General features: G+C 39.7%; 1 protein-coding gene across 13 annotated transcripts in view; it reads left to right on the forward strand.

The window, feature by feature from the left end:
- The window catches only part of myocd (myocardin), a 116,094-nt gene that overhangs the window by 84,300 nt on the left and 6,000 nt on the right, over positions 1 to 25,794 (forward strand). For 9 of the 13 annotated variants that reach the window (XM_046854278.1, XM_046854282.1, XM_046854280.1 and 6 more), the window contains exons 4-13: positions 14,522 to 14,587; positions 17,471 to 17,526; positions 17,736 to 17,811; positions 18,080 to 18,244; positions 19,904 to 20,085; positions 20,284 to 20,406; positions 20,654 to 20,937; positions 21,063 to 21,219; positions 21,354 to 22,292; positions 22,409 to 22,552. In XM_046854278.1, the coding sequence (XP_046710234.1) occupies positions 14,522 to 14,587; positions 17,471 to 17,526; positions 17,736 to 17,811; positions 18,080 to 18,244; positions 19,904 to 20,085; positions 20,284 to 20,406; positions 20,654 to 20,937; positions 21,063 to 21,219; positions 21,354 to 22,292; positions 22,409 to 22,552 (2,192 nt within the window). Of the gene's footprint in view, positions 1 to 10,639; positions 10,951 to 14,521; positions 14,588 to 17,470; positions 17,527 to 17,735; positions 17,812 to 18,079; positions 18,245 to 19,903; positions 20,086 to 20,283; positions 20,407 to 20,653; positions 20,938 to 21,062; positions 21,220 to 21,353; positions 22,293 to 22,408; positions 22,553 to 25,794 lie in introns of those variants that run through there. The other 4 variants (XM_046854290.1, XM_046854291.1, XM_046854281.1 and 1 more) reach the window with 4 other exon arrangements.

A 25,794-nucleotide genomic window follows, 5' to 3' on the forward strand; every position in this document is an offset into this window, starting at 1 on the left:
TATTATTCAATAAAAGAACAATATAATCTTTTTTTCTTTTTTTTTTTTTTTTACAGTTTCCTGCACAACAAAAAACAAGCAAATGTCATCTTTATTTTACCTGCCTGGATCATTTTATTTCTACCCTGAAGCCATGTTTTTGATTAATTAAGTCCAGTAGTCACAGCCAGAGATGTTTTCACCTCTTCGAGCCAAAGGTTCTAGTTTTAATAAAAGAAAAATGGCTCGACGCTTCATTTGAAGCTCTCTCTTACACAAGCCCTGAAACCCTATCACAGAACACTCCTGATAAACAGAACACTTAAATCAGCGCTATAAATACCCACTGCCTGTAATGCATTCGGTATGTCATGACATAGTTTGGACTGGCTAATGGACGGTATGTCTAGTGAACCAGCTTGATGATGTAAGTATTTATGAATTCCTATGATGCAAAGGTGATGTGTGTCTTCTCACTGAAATTAACTGTGATAGGTAGAACTTAAAGTCTATTGTTTTTTTCCTTTTCTATTTCCAACATTGTTAATTAGACATTTTTTTGTATTACCAGGACTGCTTTTCTGGGGTCAGGTGAGACATCTAGTAATGCAGTGCTTTAGTCATCCAGGCTTTCCATTTCATGCTGCTACACATTTCATATGTCTTATCATATACCTTAATATGTATATTTATTCATATTTCTTATTTTTATTATTACTTTAATATTTAAAATTTTTTTTTACTGTGTGCAACTGCAACCAAACAATTTCCATATGAGATCAATAAAGTATTCTGATTCTGATAAAGTTTCTTTGTCCATTTCAGGCAATTACACTATATACTGTATATATTACACAGTATATATTAACAAATTGAATTGCCTAATTAAACATTATTGGAAAATGTATTTGAAAATACTATATATTTACATGAAAAATAAGCTATTCAAATAAACATTTATTTTAATGTATTAATAAAAAATAAATACTGTGCTGTATTTAATGCATTTATAAAACATTTATTTAAAAAAAATACTAGTATTTTCCAGGTTTCTAATTTAATCCTGTGTTAAGCAGAAAAGCATCACAAATTCTCAAAAAAAATTCAAACATACACAAATACAATTAAACATATACAAATAAAATTTAATTGGATAAACAGGAAACCTTGAGAGGAAAGAGACACAAAAGGGAACCATTCCTTATCTGGGTGACCTAAAATTGTAATTATTAAATAATAATTTTTTTCTAGAAAAGTAAACACTACACACAGCATTAAATCCACCTCTGCCAAGCGGCAATCAAAACAAGTTCCAAACAGAGCACGTGCTCTTCCCTGATTGGTGACTTGCTGCGTGCTTGAGCAGTTAAGTTTTTATCCACTCATAAATAAAAAAAAGGAACTACTGATTTTACCAAATGTAGTCAAAAATATTTGACTTTGAAATGTAGTGAAGTTAAAGTAAAAGTCTCCTCAAATGGAAATACTTAAAGTACAGATACGCGAAAAAACTACTTACTTACAGTAACTAATTATTTTTACTTAGTTACTGTCCACCACTGCATGCTGGGACAAGTCTGGGTCTTCTAGTTTAAGTGAATGAAATTAAACATATAAACATACATTTGTGTGCCCCCAACATTTGGGGAGGAACCACATACTGTATAGCTGGAAAAATGTTCCAATACTTTTGTCAGTATATTATTACAAATACACTATGCAGTTTGCATAATTGGCAAGACTTTTTCAATCCAACAGTTGCACATTAAAGTAATTCCACAATCAGTGTAGAGGATTCCTAAGGTTCTCAAACTGGAATTATGTGTCTAATTACTTGGTTGGAAGGAGTCCACTGCTGTCTTTTTCAGCATTTCTTACCAATTTTGTTGTGTGAGAGCATGTCATTAGGGTCAGGGATTTGAACCATTTAAAATGCACACAAACACACAAACACAAACTTACATAAAATTCCAGATTTGATGACATTGCTAGCATGATAACTATATATCTTTTCTAACATCCTGTAACTGCAGACTATAAAAGTTATATTGTCTACTCTTTATTTTGTCCTCAGGTTGTTGATTCTATGTCTAAAGTTTGTCTAAAATGTTTTTTTTGTTTGTTTCAGCAAACACATGGGTTAATAACACGCATTTGACCTGTGATTTGGGTTACATTTTAGGGCATTAACAAGTAAAATGGAAAAGCAGTAGATGTAGGGTAGTCTTTTTGAGTAAATGCAAATTAAATTAAAATTAAACACTGTTGACTTTTAGATGTGTAACACAGATTGAACTTATTTTTCATATTTACTCAATACTTTTATCCTAATTTTGTAATACAATAATGAAATAACCGAATAAGAAAATTAAAGTATTGTCTTATTCATTTTTTCCATGATTAACTATATCCCGCTGTTACCTCAGACTCTATTTCAATTTAGGGTTGACATGAATAGAACCTGGCATGGTTTTCTACTCTAACCTTTCTGCCTCAGATAGTTGTTTTTGGTGCCTTCTGAGATGCTGTTCTACTCAGTCCAATTGTAAAGAGTGGTTTTCTGAGGTAACTTAGCCTGCCTGTCAGCTCAAACAAGTTTAACTTGAACATTATCTGAAGTCCTTAACCAGTATTTTCATGAATTTGTGCATTCTGTCTGGCCAATTTGCATGAAGTATATCTTTTAGTTAGATATGGATTTTTGTGTGAGGTAAATTTTTGTTTCAGGCAAGTGGACAGTGAGTGTATATTTTTTTTGGAAACTGGAGTAATAGTATTATGGTCAATATAGTCTCCATGGAAGTTTCCAAAATTGTGGGCAAAGTTTTTTGTGCTATATTTATATGCTCATTTGGCATCACACATACCTGGCAGAACATAATGTTACCTTGGTGAATGTTTTGGTAGAGCTCCATTTAGTTAATTACAACAGTGCCTGTAATTATCTAATAAATGTGCTTTAAAGAACATTTTGGCAGTTTGGAAAAAGACAATGCCCAGGTGAGGTTTCTGGCTATTGGCCTCCAATCATGTACAAAATATAAAATCTGACATTGCTGATAGTGTGGTATGAGGTGAGATGAATGACAGCTCATTAGCTAACTGTACTATGTGGAGGCACTTAGTGATATAGCATTAATCTTAGTGATTTCTTGTCATTTCTAAAATTGTTCATATTAGTCATCATTTAAAAAGATACAACAGCAAAAACTAACCACGGGTGCCATCACACAGTTCAGGAAGCTCTTCTAACTCCTAAGCCTCCATGCTGTATATCATGTTGCTATGTATGTCATATCTGTCAACCTATTTGTCGACATAAGGCAGAGCTAATCAGCGAGCAATTTCTATCAACTCAAATAGTGCTAAAAGTCATAAGATAAGCAGGAAGCTGCACTCTCTGTACTGGGATGTGGTATTCATTAAAGTGTAATGCTGGGGAATCAATCAAATGGTGCTCAAAATTTCTTTTGAAAGCTGTCGTTCCCAAAGGCCAAGTAAAACACTGAAGGATGGGGTCATATTTTTTTAAAGGTTTCAGCTGACATACCAGCAGCTCTGGGAATCAGCTCAAACACAAACAACGTAATACCTCTTAATATTGAAATTTCACCACAGTGACCACCTTCGCCAAGCCTATCTGAGAACGTGCGGCGCTCCCGAAAGGGTTTGCAACGTACACAGACCGTGTCTTCAATTACTAACACGAGGTGCATTTAAAAAAGACTCAGATCGCAGATTTAGTGAGCATGATTTGTGGAATTGCTTTTCAATTTACCAACCTTGAGTACCTTAAAAATAGCTGTGACCCAGCAATGTTTTGGTACTTCTGGTATTCATGGTCTTCTGGCTACCTGACTAACCCAAGAACACATGAGGCCAAACATTGGAGCTGCACTGCCTGCCAAAAAACATCTCCTTTCAGAACATTCCAGCCAGGATGCCTTGAATATGATTTGTGCTCTTGTGTGGAAGTTACGATAAGTATGACTGCATTGTGGTAATTGACCCAAAAGCTAAGCCAAGTCTTGTATTCCTTGCAAACCACAAACCAAACCAGTCTTTTTTTTCAGTCACTGCCCAAGACTTTGCTTCTTTATAACAAAGCCAAGATTACATTTGATATTAAGTATTTTGGTTTGAGAGTTTGTAGAGATTTGTAGTACTATACAACTTATTTTAAGTGCACATAGATAGATAGATAGATAGATAGATAGATAGATAGATAGATAGATAGATAGATAGATAGATAGATAGATAGATAGATAGATAGATAGATAGAGTAAATATAATATATACTGGATGGCAGTAATCTGATCATCATGTTTCATATCCACAATTGTGTAAAGTAAGATCCATAGCGTGACCTTGTGTTCATGCTACATGATTTTAGATTTTTATATATTGTATGTCCAACAGTAAAGTTTACTGAGCAATAGACTTTCATGGCCCACAGAACAAAAGTAGAACGTCCTGAGATAGCAACCATGATGAGTAACTAAGAGACAGAAAGGACGTGTTAGGCTCCTGACTTAATAAAGACAAAAAACATGATCATTATTGTATTTTTATGTGTTTCACATGTGATTAATTTGTCACCACACAGGGTTTTACAGCATACCGCATACTCACCCTCCAATATTGAGCAGTAGAAAATATGGCAGTAAGATTCACAAATTTCTCTCTCTATGTCTATTTCAATGGATTTTAGGTTTAAAAAGTCAATAACATCAATTTAAAAAGTCAATAACATCAAGAAATCTTTGATATTTCATAAGGGAATTGAAAGTTTTAATCATCATAGGGATGAACATACACTATATTTCCAAAAGTATTGGGTCACCTGCCCTTTCCTGCTATATGTGGCTCTTTTCCAAACTGTTACCACAAAGCTGGAGGCACTCAAATATATAGGATGTATTTATGTGTGCTCAAAATGAGCTCCTTGAAGATATGGTTTAGATGCTTTGGACAGGAAGATCTCCAGTGGCCTGCTATAGAGCTCTGATCTCATCCCTACTGAACACCTTTGGGATGAATTGGAATGCTGACTGCACCCCAGGACTCCTCACCTACATCAATACCTACCTTTCATAATACGCTTGTGGCTGAATAACACAAATATCCATAGGCACACTCCAAAGTCTAGTGGAACATCTTCCTAGAAGAGTGGAGCGAAATATAAGAGCAAATTGGGACTAAATGTGGAATGCAACGCTCAAAAATCACCAGGTGACCCAATACTTTTGGAAATGTAGTGTATATAATAGTCACATATGAAACAGAGGTAAGACAGATCTGTCCTACATAAACTGATGTAAAGGTTTTGAAGGAATGGATAATGAACAGTATGAAAGAATAAATCCCATTTCCATACTGGCTAGGACTTTCATGATGTTTATAGCAAGTCAATTTCAACTGCATCAGATAAAAAGATCTACAAATAAAGATAATTTGTCTCGGTCTGAGTTTTGTAACAACTGGAGTTAAAAATCAATGCCTATGTCTGAGACTTGTGGTGCAGGATAATCTACAGTTCAGATTATCTAGAGTTGACCTTTATAGTCTGCAAAAATCCAGCATGCCATGTCTGATTCCATTTGTTTAACTTTTTCTTGGATAACGTCCCCAGTCCTAGATTGAGTAGAATTCAGAAACAGATGTAGATGTATATCATCTATGAAACGCTCCAGTGTTGCATATACCATTATTCTGATTTTTACTACTACATCATGTATCGTTTCTCCCAGTTCAACATGATTGACAGTGACAGGAATCTCTACCTCTTACACTGACATTATACTATAGTAACCGGAAAAAAGAGCACTTGAAAAGATAAAGGCCTTGCTCAAGGGCCCAGTAGTAGCAGTTGAAAATCATGACCAACCGCTTACTCTCCCCTTTTTCTTGCGCTTAACAGCTGCCAATGTGAGTAAATTATTTAGCAGTGCTTGTTGGATGTGCCTCGTATGAATTTTCTCATATGTGCTAAAAATCAAGCATTTGCCTCTAAGTGTTTTTCTAACTTTTTATTCGGTAAAGAAAGCACATCTTTCTGTAACAAATCACCAGTCGCAACAGAAATACTGCAAACGCAGTGTAGCACAGCCGCCCTGCAGAGTGACGAGGCCTTGGTTTTACAACATTTCTACGTGGATGCCGTGTGTGGTGTTTAGGTTGAACGGCGAAAAGTGCTATCGTGCTATGATTTCTAATTAACACTTGTGGGGGAAAAAGTGGGAAAAAGTACTAGAGATAAATGTGTGTTATCCAGAGAAGACCCTGATCAAATACATTTCATCTTCATTAAGCCAACACGAGGCCGATTATGATGTGTGGTCTAACATCAACTGGCTTACACCAACAAAAACACGGACTTTCGGCTTTCCCCATCTGGAAGGGAAATGTGCTCTCTGACAGCATGTTTCAGCCAACCAGCATGAAAGTATTTGGTTCAGTGGTTCAACACGTCAAGACAAATATTAGCACACGTCATGAGATACCCTTTTTGGTGCATTGGTAGCAGGCTGGGGGGTAGATTTTAATGACTGGTAGGTCATAGACATGGCAGGAGACTGAAAGTTAGACATGCAGGTTCAGGTTGATGTAGCTGGCCAACTTACTGTGAGAAAACAGTGCTGTATATAAGAGAATAGAAGTATAGAATAGTACAGTATATTATATTATAGTATAGATAGATAGATAGATAGATAGATAGATAGATAGATAGATAGATAGATAGATAGATAGATAGATAGATAGATAGATAGATAGATAGATAACCCATGGAAACAACCTGTTAAACTTAAACTGGAAAAACCTAAACTGGAAAACTGGATCAAGGTTTATTGGTGTAATAGGCTCATCATTGAAGCATCTGAGTCACCATTTTGAATTCAATTCAGTTCCATTTTATTTGTATAGCACTTTTACAATACTGATATTTATAAATATCTTTTATCTGTAATGAACAAGCCAATGGTAAAGATGGTGAGGAAAAAAACCCTGAAATGATATCAAAAAGAACCATTGAAAGAAAGAAGTCTCAAAAGGGAATCCATCTTCATCTGGGTAATATCAAATATCTTTTCATTGTAATTTCATCATTGTTGTTGTTATACAATAGGCTATACCTATTGGTATTTAATTTCTGAGCAGCTGGAAATCCTGCTGTTTTACTGTTCAGCGTCTTTTTGACATTTTCACAATACACAGCCTTGCAAATAGTGCGCACTCCACACTGTAAAACTGGGCCAAAATGCTTTACTTTAGGCTCACGAGACTACAATGACAATGACTTATACACCCAACATGCTCTTCAACATACACAGTAGTCCTTAGACTAAACAGTGATGAGTGTTACGTGTAGTTCAGAGACATTTGATCAAAACATACGCAAACATTCCGTTCCACGCATAAATCAAACTAGGAAAACAGATCCTAGTTTACCTGACAGAAACCAATCCGTTCTGTTGTTTCAGAGCAAAGAAAAATCTTTCGAACGTTATTTTTGATACGTGCTCTTAACATGGTGTTCATCATGGCTTTTCGATTAAGCGAAAAATCAAACTTAGAGAAAGTCAAACTGGATTTTAAAAGCGCAGTCAGGTCCATACTTGCTTAGAGGTTGCTCTCAATCGAACTAATAACAGGGAGTTAGCATTAATCCGAAGCGATGCGCAAGCTCCACGTGCCCTCGCGCTGCAATCATTCATGCACATTTTCTTTCTTTTCTCACCGAATTCATTAGAAAGAGCTCTGAACAAAATGCGGTCCAGATTAAGTGCTGATGCTCAGAGCTCAGGTCCAGCATAATCTTTTCTTTTTTTCCAGGTACGTCGTCTCTTGCCAACACTGCTGATCCCTTATTCATTGACACCAAAGAAAATACTTCTCACGTCTTCTCAGATTCAGTAGGCTTTGGCCCTAGCTCTTCTTTCGCGTTTACCTATCTAATACGATCCCAGTACGGGCTTATTGGACCGCTCTCGATAGGCTTTTCTTCTCCCCATTTAACCCTTAAAATCAAGGCTGTGTGAATAAAATGCAAAAAGACATTTGTTCACACCTGGATCTTCTGTTCTGTTCTATTTCATTGTGATCTATGTTTTAAAAAAGTGGATCTGAGGAAAACTGGCTGTACTCTTTGAAAAACTACGAGCACAAAGGATAATCATAACCCAGAAGAATGTCGAGGGATCTAAACAAATGAAATAAAGGGCTCTTGCACATTCCCGAAAGTGGACAAATCTGCACGATCTTTTGGCTGTTTCTCAGGAGACGGACTCTCTGGGCGTCCCATTTGGGAGTGTTTACCTGCAGCCGTAGTCATCGCTCTAAGGCAAAGGCAGCAGCGACAGTAAGCAGAGAATTGTCATTAAAGCAATGTTGAAAAGGAGACCAGTGAGTTTTGGACAGATAAGAGCCAGCTGTGTGTGCTGCTTCAGGTTTTTTTCAGCCGACTCTTTCTCTGCCTTCACTTGCCCGCATTATTTTTTATACTCCAACTCCGTCTTAACCCTAACTCTCTATTCTAACTCACTCATTCTGTCTCTTCGATGTATTTCATCTCTCTCCCTATGTCTCTCTGTCTTTTCACTCTTCAGTCCTGCTGGCTCCACTCAAAACTCGGCAGGCTGCGGCTCCTCCCCTGACCGTCTGCGTGTGCGAGACGCTGTCTGTCTGATGTGTTCTGAGATACAGCCAAGAGCATGACAAGCTCCACTCCTCCGTTCCCCGTTTTTTTTTTTTTTTTTTCGGCTCTGCCTTCAGACTGTCTAAATCAGTAGTGACAGAGATACTTACATTACATTGAGCCGAGCCGTGCACATTACTGCACGACGTACATTCGCATTGATCACTGAACATGAAACAGGTGGGGGTCTGTTTGCAATCCTGAATAAATTCACGTCTTCTGTCTTTAGGCAGTGGCGTGAACGTTGTAGAAACATTGTCAGGTATTATACTACAGTAACCGGAAAAAAAATATGAAGGATCCTTCAATTTTAAGGCCTGTTTTCCCAGTGCAAAACTGATAAATGCTATTTGTGATTCATGAACACACCGAATTATACAAAGTGCACCATATTGGTGCTAATAAAACTCGAACGCAAATGTTAACGATACTCTCGAAGCAAAGGTTTTTAATAAAGACCTCCTTTCAGGCTGCCAATAAACACATCTCGGACGATGGTAATATTACTGATGAATTCAATATGGTGTTAAGCGCAGGTTTTCCAAGAAGCACTTACAACTCCAGAGGTCATAAAGCTATATTACTGCACAGCCATAACATAGCCTGGAGTCAGATTCTATGCTGTGGAACATGTGTGTGTGTGTATGTGTGTGTCTGCTCAGGAAGATTCTATATGATTGTAAACATCCATTTATCATAAACACAGAGCTGTGATTCGTGTCTGTGTGAGTCATGAAGTGTCACACTGAGGCGCAATCGAGGAGCCTGCTCAAATGAAACATGTCTCCTCGAGAGACACAAGGCCCAATTAAAGGGAGGGATTAGGACAGGACTCAGTGACCCTCTGAGGAATTTCACAAGGATGCTCAGACTCGGCTGCTGCCACAACCTCCCTTTAAGCACTTTCACCTGCTAATTAAGCCTTCCAAGCTCCAGTCAAGGGGAACTGTGTGCGGCCAGACGCCCCCCACACCATCCCCCTACCAAAAAGAAAAAAAAACAAAAAAAAAAACAGCCCGCTTACAACTCAAGATGTACTAATGTAAATATTTGACTGCGCTTGTATATTGGACTGCAGAGCGTTACGCGTGGCGAAGGGAGTGGACAGATTGTTTGGGTGCCATTAGCGAGTTTAAGCCCTTTGGATTCATTTAAAATCTAAAGTGCTTTAAAACGGCGGGCCAAGTGCCTCGTCTGAGGGAGGGAAAAAAAGAAACAAAAGCTTTGAAAAAGAGATGTGAGGAACACAGAAGTGGGAGCGACGCTCTGCAATGACATCACTACAGTACTGAATATTTTCTAAATTCTTATCCATGATGAGGATTCCTACAAGGTGTAAGCAATCAGTAAACGATCAGCTGCTTGGGTTTGCAAGCGTTTACTTAATATATATTTAATGCACAAGGCTCTAATTGTAGCCGTCTCCCACTGCTTTCATGCGCTTTGCTTGGAGTGAAACGGCAGGTCTACCGGGACAAGTAAAAGTCGGACTCCAGGAGAGCCTGACATTTGTTGTGGATCGTGGGAGCTGGAGGGAAGGCTGTCAGAGTGCAGAGGCTTTAGATAAGACATAATACACACCGACTGCCTCGGGTTTCAGCGCCAGACACAGGGTTTATATTTTTGTATTGGTTGTGATGATTTTCTGAGGAGGAAAATGTATTATGACATTAATTTCAAACGAATCCCAGACGGCAGGATGGCGCGCATTTCAGAGCCGATTTGAACAAAAAGAAGGCGGTTTTACTGAGGAACATCTTAATTCTCAGCATCGACACCTGCTGATCCCTGTGGGTGTATGTGTTTTGATGTGTGTATGTTTATGTGTGTGTGGTGGTCTTGCATGCTGATGAACAGTAGGGGCAGCCCTGTCCATGCCGAGGAAGAACTCAGTAGTGGAGCTGGAGGAGGGCTCAGTGCACTCTCCTCTGGTTTAAGACCCTCCCAGCAGCACAGTCCTATCAGTTCCTCTCTCATGGAGTGGAGCCCCCACTGCTACATGGAACCGTAGCCACTCTGAAGAGTCAAGCAGCCTGGCTGACACTTTGCGGTCATCTTGCGCTCAGCTTTTACACGTGTTACAAGTTTGACACTTCTCTGCTTGCTCGGTCTGTCGGGAAAGGGGGGGGGGGCACACCGTTAATGACACTCTCTCCAACTGGACAGAAGTAAGCTTACTGCTCGGTTAATGCGCTGACACTGGAATCTTACTGTGACCAGAATGACCCTGCTGGGATCTGAACACTCCGTACTGATTCGCAGCAAATTTAGATCAGGTAAGACATTTCCAGCCCGTTGCTTTCTTTGGAAGTCTAAAATGTTGTTGTTCATTACATTTATACACATTAAATATTGATAACATTTGAGAATGGAATTCTTTTTAAAAAAAAATATTAAAAGCTATGAATTTGTAAAACGTAAAAAGATTTTATTTTTATTTTTTTTCCGTAATTATGCGTTTTATGTATGTAGTTTTTAGTACTGCAGATTGTGGTTGATGGTGATGGTTGCCTTCCAGTAGTATGAAGTGATGTGAGACCGGGGTCAAAGGTTATCCAAATGACAAAGATGGCAGTTTGACATGACCTTACCATGTCTCAAGGGCTGGTTGAAGTGCTGCTGAAAATGCAGACCATATTTTTGTATTGTTTTTTGCTCGGTATTCCATTTATATCTGCCTCCCTTGTCATTCTTTTCAAGAACTGAGAAGTTTCTCTTTTGCACTCGTGTTTATATAGTAGTCGGCTTGCAGCACTTCTCTCGGAAGAATCCTGGAATCTGGTCTAGAAAACGCATCTGTTGTGAACAATACTGCCACCTCTCTGACATCAATGTTACTGACACAGGCATAGTTTTGTCTGTGACAAATATTAAAAGACGCTACATAGACAACTTGTTGACAAAAGCAACTGAAGGGTCAATTGCACTTCGCTTTCTGAGGCTTTTTATTGTTTTGTTTTTTTTTCAACAGCCTGCTTTACATTTTTTGCTCACCCAAAATTACAGCCAAAATTGAGCGTTTCCCTCCTGTTGTTTAAAGCAGTGACACAAAGGAAATGACCCTTGAGTCCAGAGGAAGGGTAGATGTAATATCTTGGGTTTACAGAGTGGCAAAAAAAGGCTTATTTTGACCAGCTTGTATTAGTGCTATAATGCTATACAGATGTTGCACTGTTTACAAGAAGATATAGGTTTTTTGCTCTTTGCTTCCAAAATGCACACTGGCTGCCATTAGTTTTGCGCGAGTGTGTGTGCGTGAGAGAAAGCAGGGTAGATAGAGATCGACCAGTGAGTCCCTTGTGGTCCAAATGAGGTCCCCTTTGAGGAACTTCATTAGTGGCTGTACGGGATGGGCGGAATTGCCTAATTACATAACTGTCCATTACATTCACTGTGCTGTACCAAATGCTGAGAGATTAAAAGGTGAATGGTGCAGGAATTGGTGGCCAGCTGAAAACTATCCGGGTGCAGTCACGTGACTAGGTTCTTTTGTAGGTTCTCAAGGTGTTTAATCGTCCGTATCAGCTGATAGTATACATGCGTCCCTTTAACCGGTGGACTTCTTTAACTGGCTCGACTTCTTTGAGACAGCATTTTATAATTTTATATAGATTCCTGTAGACATTGTATCTACAATCGAAAATATTGGGTATTTGATTGAAAGCGAACTTATCAGGTAGACCATATATAGTTTCCAGTGTGGTTTCAGCTCCTAGTAAACAAGCACTGCCATTAGTAATTACGCTACTTGGATTAGACTAAGTATTAAGACCACAAAAAGCCTTCACCGGGTTAAACTGTGCTCAACTGCATGTGTTGGTTGTGTGCTTGGCCATGTGTGTGGTATTCTCAAATTACTGACAGCTTAATAACTCCATGAGCCTTCTGGTGAGTCAAAGCGAGTTTATCATATCCTCCCACCCTGATCTTTTTCCCCCCTAACTTGCATAAATAACATGATTATTGCAAGCTACTGCATTTACCTTGAGTCTCTTATCTGGGGTTTGGTCTTGATTTGACCTCGAGTCTACCGTATAGAAATGCTCTCGGTCTACAAGAGAGAGCGAAGAAGATGCCAGTGGCCCACAAGACAACCGTGACTTGATGCAAAAAGCCAAACAGCTGGGCTTGCCCATACCCAAGTATGTTGTTACCGGTGTCATGAACTATACGGCTGGGATACGTCATCCACTACAGAAGCACGCTGATCATATGGATACAAATATCTTCAAGCCATCTGCATCATGTCAAGATTACTAACTTATTGCTATTTACCGAAAGAGCGTTTCACATCAAAGGCCTCGGGATTTGTTTATTCTTCCTCAGATGAACTGCACCGTGTTTCCCAGCACTGGGAAAATTTTTTTATTATTCTACAACATGTAACAAACCAGGGAAAGATTTCAGGACATGATTAATTCAACAACAGATGCCTATGCAAAACTGTTAGTTAGGAATGAGCGTTATCTTTATTTTTTTATTTTAGATATATGCCCTCAAGACAACTGGTGCAGCTATTTTTGGCTATTAAGTCAGCTCATATGGTTCTTATTGCTGAGGTTATTCGATCCAGAGTGTCTGTGAACCTGTGATGGTTCTTATAGAGTAGAGTATAATTATTTAGGGCAATCAAGGGGTTTGGCATTTTTCATCAAGCCTCTCCTCCACCCCTAATCCCCAAACACAAAGATCGCCAAATAGTCCTGATGCTGCCAGGAAGCAATCTCAGATGCAGGCTCAAAGCTATATTTCTACCTCTGCATATATATATATATATATATATATATATATATATATATATATATATATATATATATATATATACACAGTATATTTATATATTTATATAATTCACCTGTTGCACTCATTGTAAGGCTGCCCTAATTTTTTTCAGACCTCGGAAAAGAGAGTTGTGGATTGTAACGTAAATGTTTATTTCATGACCCAGATTCATTGAAACGACTTCCAAAACAAGCTTGTAACAAAGAAAAAAAAAGCTGCCCAAAACTGCTTCTAGGTATTGGACTTGTGAGAACTGCCAGGGATGTTCTGGGTGAGAGAGGATCATTTCTGGTGCCAAAAATCAGCCAGGCTTAGCCTGCACTGTCCACCTCTTTGCCCATTAACAGTCCACTCTTCTGTGCTTGGCAGTGGGCCCTAGTTTCATCTTGCCCAAAATGTGTTCAGAAGAGAAGCAGATGTGCTGCACGGAGACTGTTTTCATGTGTGTGAGTGTGTGAGTGTGTCTGTGGTTTTAGCATGTCCTCCACAATCAAATATGAAAAGATGCCAACCGTGTGATCCACGAGTGCATAAATTTCATTTTGTACAGTAATATATTAATATTACTCGACCGATAATCTCATATTGACTTCTTGTGTAGTGACCCGGAGTTGACACGCTGACAATCCGCTATCCCGATGTGAGACACGCCACCCAAAACAAAGAAAGCAACAGAGCCACAAATATTTCTTAAAACAGGATGTAGGTCTATGATAAACACGGCTCCTGGCTTTTAAACAACTCTCCCTACAGTGTGTGGTCCTCGTGGGCGTGATGGCCAGTGAAGAGGAGGGTCGTAAACGCATGAACTGCTCGCTTAGCTCGTTTGCTGCTTTGTGTATGTGTGTGATGCCGGTCTTTGAGCAGGACAGAGGAAAGACACTCCACTATCTCTGCATGCCTGCAGGGAATGATGTGTTCCCTTGGCCAGACACAGATTTACAGTTCATTCTTTAGTTTTGCTTCATGGTTAGTCAAACGTTCAATATCTCTCTCTCTCTCTCTCTGCCTCTCTTTTTCTCTCTGCCTCTTCTCTTGTTTTTCCCACCCTTCCTCTACTCGCAGTCCTGCAGTTGAGGCTCCAGCAGAGGAGGACGCGAGAGCAGTTAGCAGACCAGGGCATCATGCCTCGTGAGTAACACCTCTTTTTTCACACTCATCACTAAGCCACAACCCCCCCCTTGTCTACTCCATTCTTCCAAGTGCCATTCCTGAGATGCGTCATTCTAACTGGGAAGCAAACAGAGAAGTGGTTAAAAACAAAAAAGTGGAAGATTATGCCATAAATGTGGAGAATCAAAAACAGCTCAGATGTTAAGAGTGCACCTGGCCAGAAGTGTCAGGCTTTTCAGAGGATGTAGAGCAATGTTTGGCATCCAGGTCTTCCAGGGAAGAATGAAAAAGTTACAGCCTGTGCAAGTGATAAACATCTTAGTGCTATAATAAATAAATCATATTTTTTTCGTGCACGTTCTGTGGTACAGGCTGACTTCGGTGGAATGCTCTTTGCTCAAGAAGCACTGGGGCCACGAGCAGTGCTGAGGAGTGTACCAGCTATGTGGAAATCATGCCTGGGTTTTGCCACCCGTGCTCATCAGATTTTCAGACTTTAATATATATATCAGTAAGGCGTCAGTGAGCTTGCTGACATTTACGCTCTGTTCAGACGTCCTTCATGCATTAGGTACAGGTTATTTGTATATCAGAATAATGATATGAAGTAAATCTCAAAAAGGATAAAAATTGCCCCTCATGTGTCAACTCTATCCCTACTTAGTCACACTCTTATAACCTGCAAACACATACAGGCACATGCAGCGCAGTTAGAGTCTGGAGTCCCGGCTTGCTCGCAGTGTATTTTGCTCTTGATGTTGATATACAGAGACATGTTGCTGAATGGTATAGCAGGCAGAAAGGCTCCAGTGGGGAGATAACTGGCGTAAGTGCGCACAGGAAAGGAATCCAGAGGCCTGCCCAGCCCTATCAATCTCTGGGCGACTGCCAAAGATAAATGCCCCCAAAATCACAATTGGCCAGCCTGCAGTCCTTTAAAAAGAATTTTCAGCGGCTGTTTATCAATTGATTACGGGCCAGAAGTGAATGTAGCTGGACATTTACCACAGCTGCTATCAACAAGGCAACCAGGTGAAATGGGCATCTATCTATCTATCTATCTATCTATCTATCTATCTATCTATCTATCTATAAATATATATAATTACAATTAATAATGTAGCTAAACAATATAGCTATAGACGACTCTTATCATAAGTATCTGACTGTAGAATGTCAGCGTTCTTCCAAGTTGGTTTCTCTTTACAACGTCTCCGCATTACAATTTTCCACATGTGTGTTCCAGCTTGCCAAAGTGCACCTTAATGTTTCACAGAGCATAAGTGAGGCTGAAATGACTAAATCTGCTACATTCTTTTATGGACAGAATATTTCAGATACTCTTTGGTTGTCTGGAAGGATGGTCAGTATGTACCCCATACACACACACATACTGACCATATATATATATATATATATATATATATATATATATATATATATATATATATATATATATATCTCCCGTGAACATCTGGTGTTTATTAGGCACTTGAAAGCAGCAGTCAGGCCTCTCGAGGCTGTTTGGCGTGTGGCCGGGAGGAGCTTGCGGCCTTTTTATGAGTCTTATTTCACCCTATCTTAACTAACTGTCCAGGAATATGGCTTTACATTCAGCGGAAATCTCAGCAGTTTAATTTAAAGGCCTCGCTTTAAATTAGGAGGAAAAATAAACATATAACTGCCTACAATTTAGGTCCAAGGCAATGAACAATTTCAGATGAACTGCAGTTTTTCTATGGGCAACTTTGCAAAATACATATTTTGATATAGTGAGTACAATCTGGAAACAAAGTCCAATTCCAAACCAGAAAATACAAGACAAGAGTAATGGTCCTGATTATGCATTTAAATGATCAACTTTCATTAAAATGACATCATTGTGGCTTTTTTTCTACTGGTAGAAGGATTACTGGTAAATTATAATCATTATATCTAACAGATTAAATACAAAATTAACAGGGTATTGACTTTAGAGCTTAACTAAGCATTTGCAGCTGTACCAAATTTCACAGGGAAACATTTTTTGCATATGGTTAAAAGCACATACAAAAGGAAATGACAATTTGACTTGTTTTGTAGCCATGGACCTCTTTAACTGTAAATTAAATACAAAAATAATCACATTAGGTTTGAGCTGATTTTGGTGCTTGGACCACTTAATATACTAACTTGATTATGTGTAAAAAATAAACAAATAAATAAATAAATGAACCCCGAATAATAATAATAATAATAGTAACAAACAAACAAACAAATAAATAAACATATTACCTGGCTATATGGAACTGGTCTAAATATATCGAAGCCCACCAAGCTTCAACCAATATTAATCCACTTTGTATAACTGGCATTTCACAAGATCATTTTATGGCCTCATTCTTTAAAACCTAAGAAGCCAAGAAGTCTGGATGATCTCTTAGAGTGAGGCTTAGCAGAAATCTAACAATTCTAATCTAATCAGCATCGTTAGTGCTACATAATCAGGCAGGGCTCTAACAATAGGTTTAAACACTTTAACCACATTGCAGTTATCTTCTCCAGAGTCCATCCATTAGATAACATGGGTGGGAAACAATATGTTAACATTGGGAGTATACCTGTGGTGTATCTTCTCCAACTGTATATGGCTGGAAATCCTGACATCATATTGCTTTGCCTGAGCATTTTAGCAAGAACGAATCAGTCTATTTACAATAATTTGTTCAATAGTGTTGATCAGGCAAGTCATTTCAATCAACACTGTAACTGAGGGCGATGAATTTGTCCAAAAGGTAGACAGATGAGGAAACAGAGCTTATTTATCTAAGATTTATTGACAACAAGGACACAGGCAGGCTTGCTGACATAGGCAGCTAGTTCCTACTCATTTATTTAGTTCTTTCTCATTTATTTTTCCAGCCCTGAAGAGTCCAGCTGCATTCCATGAACAGAGGAAAAGTCTTGAACGCTCCAAGGTCAGGAAAAAAAAATGCTACTTTATCTTTCGGAAGCAAAATTAAACATTACTCCTTGGCACGTGCCATGTCTGCCAGGAGGAGACTCCTATGCTATTTGGAGAACAAATAAGGATAATAGAGAAATTGCCTGGTGTTGTGCACAAATTAAATAAATAATGGCATCAGTTCTGTTCTCCTTCACGCACTAATTGTTGATTATTTCGCAGACTGGAGATTATTTAAAGCATAAAATCCGAAGTAGACCGGAGAAGTCAGAGCTGGTTAACATGCACATTCTACAAGGTAGGACCTTTATTGTTTACCCCATTCTTATTTACACTATTTAAAAACAACACAATGGTTTGTATAGGCAGTCCTCTTCCTACAACAATGCTTTTTCGGCTGCTTGATCCACAATGACCGATGAGTATCATGGGTGAGGCCTGACTTGGACGGCCAGACAATAACTGTTTATCTAGAAAACGCTACCATTTGCTACATGGTGTATGCATGCAAGTGGAAGGTTTGTATCGAGATTAACGCTGCTTATGATTGCTGTGTTACCATGCAGACATGGCCAGCGAAAGTCCTGCTCAAGACTCGCAGAGCAAACTTAAGCGTGCCCGACTGGCTGACAACCTTAACGAGAAAATCGCCCTGAGACCAGGTCCATTGGAATTGGTCGAGAAGAACATAATACCCGTCGATTCAACAGTTAAAGAGGCCGCTTTAAAAGGTATCAAAAAGTGTTAGGTTGACACTAGCGGATATTACAAACTAGTCCTTGCATTCAGTTCACACGTTCTATCTGAAATCTAAAGGAAATGTGAAGGAAAATATTTTCAAGCCATTTTCATGCTCTGGCGATGACACACTGACCCCAAAAAAAATACTCCCACCGAGCGATATTTAGCAAGATTCCTGACAATCCTCACCAAACACTACTTGATTTAGGAGGCCATCGGCTCCAACGCACGAGCATTAACTCGGTGTTGTGTTTACTATGCAGCGTAACCGCACTTTGTCCGTTCAGACTCTGCTACAGCCAGTGTTTTTAGACATACCCAGTAAACACTCTGTTTTCTTCTCTGACTTGTCTGTAAATGTATTGCATAAGCTGACCATAAGGCAGAGGACCTTTAGTTTACATTACCTCTGCAGGATAGTTGAGCATGTTTTATTGAGACAAACAGCAGCTGTATTTGGACCCACCCTTTTCTCTAAAGATCAAATGAACGTGGCCTTTCACTGCACTGTTTTGACTCATCATGATTTATGTGGCTCCACCAAGCCACCTACAAAGGTGTCTAAGGGGGGACTGTGCCGCTCTGCAGCTGTCCACAGTACTAAGACCCCCATCCTGTAACACTCGCGTGACCTACTCTCCGGGTTTGATTATTAGACCTGCAGGCTTTTTAAATAAGCAAAGGAGCGCTGAGATTTTACAATGTTCCCCCGTAGGGTAAACCCAAGCTCTCTGTAATCTGAAAAGTCTCCAGTATTTGTATATATACACACTCTGGTGCAATTTATCTATTTCTTGGAGCAACATTTGGTACATTTATCCCCTCGTATATTTTTTTTTTTATCAGATGGGGCAGAATACTTTGAACACTTTGGTCAAAGCAGACAGATAGAGGTCAGCCGTCTCTATTTGCAATGTCCAGTCAGGTCTAACATCAACAGGTGAAAGGAAAACAAAACACTGACACTTTTCTCGGCTGTTGCTGGACAGCAGTTAGTCTTGGGGGAGGGTACAAAGTGTTTGCACCCAGCACACTGCAGGCAGAGTGTCTGTCATGATTGAAACCAGGGCCCACACTCTTGGCAGGTCACATGCTTAGATACTGAACGAGTCACAAGCGTCAGCACACACACACACACACACACACACACACACACACACACCATTACCCATCTCAGAGCACCCTGGCACTACACACTGTCCCTCTCATAGCCCCAAGGCTGACCTCTCTTGATACGAAAGAGATGCTCAGTACTATCAAGGTACCCCTTTAGGATGAAGTGGTCCTCTCCAACTGCTCCATCTACATCATGGCACTATGGCAGCCAAATGCTTTGACTAGGTGCAAATTAAAAACAAATAGCACTATTGAGCAATGATTGAACAAAAATGAGGCACAATAGGATTTTGGGTCCAAACATGGAAAAAGACATTTTCCCAAATATTCACACAGACACATGCTTTAGAGTCCTCTTAGTAACGTTTGTTTTGATTTACAGTATATCAGTCATAACTTCAATCTAAGAATTATTTGCTAGTTTTTCTGTCTTTAATTAGCTTTTATTTTGTGGGCCTGATTTCACCGTTTTCTATTGCTTCTTATGAGTTGCAGTGTTTTGGTACAGTTTTGTCCATGTGTTATGTTTCTAGTAAATCATGGGAAGTTTCCGAAGCAGGAGGACTCATATGCATTTGAGGAGGACAGCAACAGCGAGAGCCTGTCTCCTGAACAGCCCCTAAGTGACGAGTCCCAGAGCTCAGCCGGGCCTTTGGCAGAGAGCAAGGCCAGCAGTGGTATTCCATCCCCCTCACTGACCACAGGCCCTACACAGGTGATAAATTACACTTACATACTATAATACACACTACACTGATTAAACTATTAGGATAAGACTGCAAATCACCAATACAAAAATTCACACAATACATCTTAAGTGTCTGAAATAACATTAAGAAATCTGCCCTCTGTGGCAATTAAATAAATGTAATGGCTTTTACATGTTTTAATTACTGTCAGTTCTCTTGCTAAGTTCTCAAGCTTTGCTGTTAAGGGGTCACAAACCAGAGAGTCAACTGTTCAAAACAAAGAAGAAGGTCTACCTGTGGCAAACAACCAGACAGCTCCACCCATTCCAGTCCCTGCAATAATTAAGGTAGGGCAAACCTTTCCTCCAAATATTGTCTGCAAATACATCATTGTATAATTAATAAAAAATATTGTTTACATTTTACTGCCAAACAATTATACCAGTAAAACTGTTATATCAGTAATTAGTGTATATATACAATTATTCAATATAGTCATTATTTAATGCCTATAAACACAAATGTAATGATACCATAATTATAATAACCACAAACCTCAGTATATTTCATTTGCCCTCTTTGACCATGAACTAGTCGAAAACAACAGACAAAAATCGCAATAAGAAGCCCAAAGATGTTAAGCCAAAAGTGAAAAAGCTGAAGTACCACCAGTACATTCCGCCAGACCAGAAAGCGGAAAAGTCTCCTCCTCCAATGGACTCAGCCTACGCCCGGCTACTGCAGCAGCAGCAGCTCTTCCTGCAGCTGCAAATTCTCAGCCAGCAGAAGCATCAGCAGCAAAACCATTCACACCAGTCCCAGTGTCCACAAAGCCAGAGCTTTAGCTACCAGCCTGTACACCAGCATTTGTCAACCAAGTGAGTCTTATACCGTAAATATTTTTGACACTTTAGAATATGTATATGGTTTAGGATATTCGAAATGCAGACTTCTAGCTAGGAATTAAAGGTTTGTCTGAGCTGATTTAGTAAATGTTCCTTAGGCAGACCGGCGAGCAGCAAACGCAATGCAGTTCCAGTGGTGCCAACAGTACAGACAGCATCAGCTCCTCATCTCCTGTGAAGACCACATACTGCAGCACATCCAACATAACTTCAGTCAGACCAGGGCCTTTGCCCTCTAACCTTGATGACCTAAAGGTATTTGTCAGGAGACAAGTGACAGAGATTTGCAAATCTATGTGACATTATTATGTGCAGTTTTTACAGATGTAAATAGAAAGTAAAAAAAACTTGAAACCAGTGATACAGTGTTTTTTTTCTCCTGCCAACAGGTGTCTGAGCTTCGGCAGCAGCTAAGAATACGAGGTCTTCCAGTATCAGGCACCAAGACTGCCCTTATAGAAAGGCTGAGGCCCTATAAAGACTCTACCTCTGCTTCTCCCTCTAGCTCCGGTGATATCACAACCGTTACTTTCCCAGTGACTCCCACTGGCTCGCTCTCCTCCTACCAATCCCCAAGTTCTTCCGGTACTTTGTCCCATGTAGGGGGGTATTACCCATTTTGCAGTAATACATCCACCCCACCCATCTCTCCTGCCTCCTCTGATCTGTCAGTCAGTGGCTCTCTTCCTGACAGTTTCAGCGACGTCACTATGTCTTCTCCGCAGTTCGGCCTGCAGCCATCACCGGCTCAACTGAGTGCAGAGGACAACCCGAACTTGGGGAACTGCCTGCATGGTGAATCAGGCCTGGACACTGAGAAGGACAAGATGTTGGTGGAGAAGCAGAAGGTGATCGAGGAGCTGACATGGAAGTTACACCAGGAGCAACGGCAGGTGGAGGAGCTGCGGATGCAATTGCATAAACGGAAGCACAGTCATGGCTTGCAGGAGCCAATACACTTGCAGCCCCCGAGCCAAATGCAGCACTTCTTCGGTGTGTCCATCAAGCAAGAGCATGTGGCCTCCAGCTGTCCAATGGCCTCCAAGCAGCCAAAGAATGGGCCTTCAAACAGCTGCATGGAGCCAATGGGACACTGTAGCCTAGGTGGTGGCCTTCAAAACCTGGACATACCCTCGTCTCGAAGTCCTTCTGGTCTCCCGTCCTATCTAAGCCCTCAGTGCTCTCCTCAAGACTCACCCGTGACCAAGAACTCAAGCAGCCCACAGCCCAACAGCATTCCCTCCTCTCCTAGTAATCCATTTCTGCTCACACCTCCCTTGGGTAGGGACAGCTGCCCCCACAATGGCGCCAGATCACATCCCATGCAGGTACATGCATTGTACAAATCTTTTTCTGATGAAGGCATCAAGGCACATGGAATATAACTGTTAAATTTATAGATTTATAAGACTTTTAACTTTAAAAATGTTGCCCCTTATGACAGCTCCAGCGGAAAAATGTTGCTCAATCTGTGAGCTGCACCTATTCAGCTGACCAAAGAAGTTTGCAGCAAGTCTATTCAAGCAACGAGAACAACCTAAACCCCAGAGGGTCTTCTAAGGGAAAAACTCCAAACATTCAGCAAAAGGTTTGTAAGGAGACCAGATTAGTCCACTATATCCCAGTCTTAACTATAGTCATGCAAAAGACCTACCTGAAAAGGCCTTCACAAATACTGTTCTTCTCACAAAGCCAATCTTTCTACAGTAATTTATACAGTATCTCACAAAAGTGAGCATACATTACATTTCAGCAACCATCTTTCAAGGGAAAAATACTATAGAAATGAAAATTGGATATATTTTACAGTAGCCAATGTGCAGCTTGTGTAGCAGTATAGATTTACTGTCCTAGATTTAACTCAACCTACAGCCATTATTGTCTAAATAACTGGCAGCAAAAGTGAGTACACCCTAGGTGAACATGTCAAAACATGTCAAAACATGTTTTGTGTGAGCACCATTGGTTTCTAGCACTGCCTTAATTCTCCTGGGCATGGAATTCACCAGAGCTGCATTGTTTGTTGCTGGGATCCTCTTCCACTCCTCCATAATGACATCACGAAGCTGCTGCATGTTAGACAAATAGCTTCTCCACCTTCCACTTGAGGATGCCCCACAGGTGCACAGTAGGGGTATAGGTCTGAAGATGTACTTGACAACTTAATCACCTTCTGCTTCCTCAGCAAGGCAGTTGTCATCTTAGCAGTCTGCTGAGGGTCATTATTATGTTAGAAAACTGAAGTTCGGCCCAGTTTCTGATGGGAGGGTATGTTAAGCTTCAAAATGGGACAGTACATGTTGGAATCAATGTTTCCTTAAATGAACTGCAGCTCCCCAGTACCAGCAGCACTCATGCAGCCCCAGACCATGCTTGACTTTAGGCAAGACAGAATTTTCTTGGTCCTTCTCACCAGGGCATTGCCACACATGCTGGACACCAAACAAGTTTATCTAAGTCTCATCAGACCACAGGACATAGTTCTAGTAATCCAGTAATGCTGGCAGCACTCATGCGTCTTTTTTTTTTTTTTAAGCCAGCTTCTGCACCTGATGCACAGCACGAGGACTCATTTACTTTAATCGACCATTGTGAGGTCTGTTTCAAGTGGAACCCCTTATGGAAAAACCTCTTTATGCACCTGGCCACTGTACTGTAACTGCTCTAATACAAGATACACAAACATGTATGGTACTGTAAAGCATGCAAAAACATGGACATGATGAATAGGACATGTGGCTTTGCATGGTTACATGATGTACATCTGTTATCACTTAGGGTGTTGCAAGTTATTCAGACAATAATGGCTGTATATTAAGTTATTTTTAGAAGACAGTAAATTCTATAGTATTGTCCCCACAGAAGATATACTACAATGTTTGCTGAAATGTGAGGTGTGTACTCACTTTTTTAAGATACTATATATATATATATATATATATATATATATATATATATATATATATATATATATATATATATATATAGTGAGGAAAATAAGTATTTGAACACTTAGAAATCATGGAGGGTCTGAAATTGTCATCGTAGGTGCATGTCCACTGTGAGAGACATAATCTAAAAAAAAAAAATTTAGAAATCACAATGTATGATTTTTTTAACTATTTATTTGTATGATACAGCTGCAAATGAGTATTTGAACACCTGAGAAAGTCAATGTTAATATTTGGTACAGTAGCATTTGTTTGCAATTGCAGAGGTCAAACGTTTCCTGTAGCTTTTCACCAGGTTTGCACACACTGCAGGAGGGATTTTGGCCCTCCTCCACACAGATCTTCTCTAGATCAGTCAGGTTTCTGGCCTGTCGCTGAGAAACACAGAGTTTGAGCTCCCTCCAAAGATTCTCTATTGGGTTTAGGTCTGCACACTGGCTAGGCCACGCCAGAACCTTGATATGCTTCTTACAGAGCCACTCATTGGTTATCCTGGGTGTGTGCTTCGGGTCATTGTCATGTTGGAAGACCCAGCCTCGACCCATCTTCAATGCTCTAACTGAGTGAAGGAGGTTGTTCCCCAAAATCTCGCAATACATGGCCCCGGTCATCCTCTCCTTAATACAGTGCAGTCGCCTGTCCCATGTGCAGAAAAACACCCCAAAGCATGATGCTACCACCCCATGCTTCACAGTAGGGATGGTGTTCTTGGGATGGTACTCATCATTCTTCTTCCTCCAAACACGTTTAGTGGAATTATGACCCAAAAGTTCTATTTTGGTCTCATCTGACCACATGACTTTCTCCCATGACTCCTCTGGATCATCCAAATGGTCATTGGCAAACTTAAGACGTGCCTGGACATGTGCTGGTTTAAGCAGGGGAACCTTCCGTGCCATGCATGATTTTAAACCATGACGTCTTAGTGTATTACCAACCTTGGAAACGGTGGTCCCAGCTCTTTTCAGGTCATTGACCAGCTCCTCCCATGTAGTTCTGGGCTGATTTCTCACCTTCCTTAGGATCATTGAGACCCCACGAGGTGAGATCTTGCATGGAGCCCCAGTCCAAGGGAGATTGAAAGTCATGTTTAGCTTCTTCCATTTTCTAATGATTGCTCCAACAGTGGACCTTTTTTCACCAAGCTGCTTGGCAATTTCCCGTAGCCCTTTCCAGCCTTGTGGAGGTGTACAATTTTGTCTCTAGTGTCTTTGGACAGCCTTGGCCATGTTAGTAGTTGGATTCTTACTGATTGTATGGGGTGGACAGGTGTCTTTATGCAGCTAACGACCTCAAACTGGTGCATCTAATTTAGGATAATAAATGTAGTAGAGGTGGACATTTTAAAGGCAGACTAACAGGTCTTTCAGGGTCAGAATTCTAGCTGATAGACAGGTGTTCAAATACTTATTTGCAGCTGTATCATACAAATAAATAGTTTAAAAATCATATATTGTGATTTCTGGATTTTCTTTTTTAGATTATGTCTCTCACAGTGGACATGCACCTACGATGACAATTTCAGACCCCTCCATGATTTCTAAGTGGCAGAAATTGCAAAATAGCAGGGTGTTCAAATACTTATTTTTCTCACTGTATATATATATATATATATATATATATATATATATATATATATATATATATATATATATATATATATATATATATACATATATATATATATATATATATATATATATATATATATATATATATATATATATACATATATATACAGTAACTTTTAAAAGTATCCACAATCATCAGTGAATACACTGGTCACATGTTTACATCAGTGAACTGAATGATCATTACAAGTCACATGTGCATGAACCTGATCATGTGGTCATATCACATGCCAAACTCACACAAAATA

This window comes from Silurus meridionalis, chromosome 7 (assembly GCF_014805685.1).
Source record: "Silurus meridionalis isolate SWU-2019-XX chromosome 7, ASM1480568v1, whole genome shotgun sequence".
Taxonomy (NCBI): Eukaryota; Metazoa; Chordata; class Actinopteri; order Siluriformes; family Siluridae; genus Silurus; species Silurus meridionalis.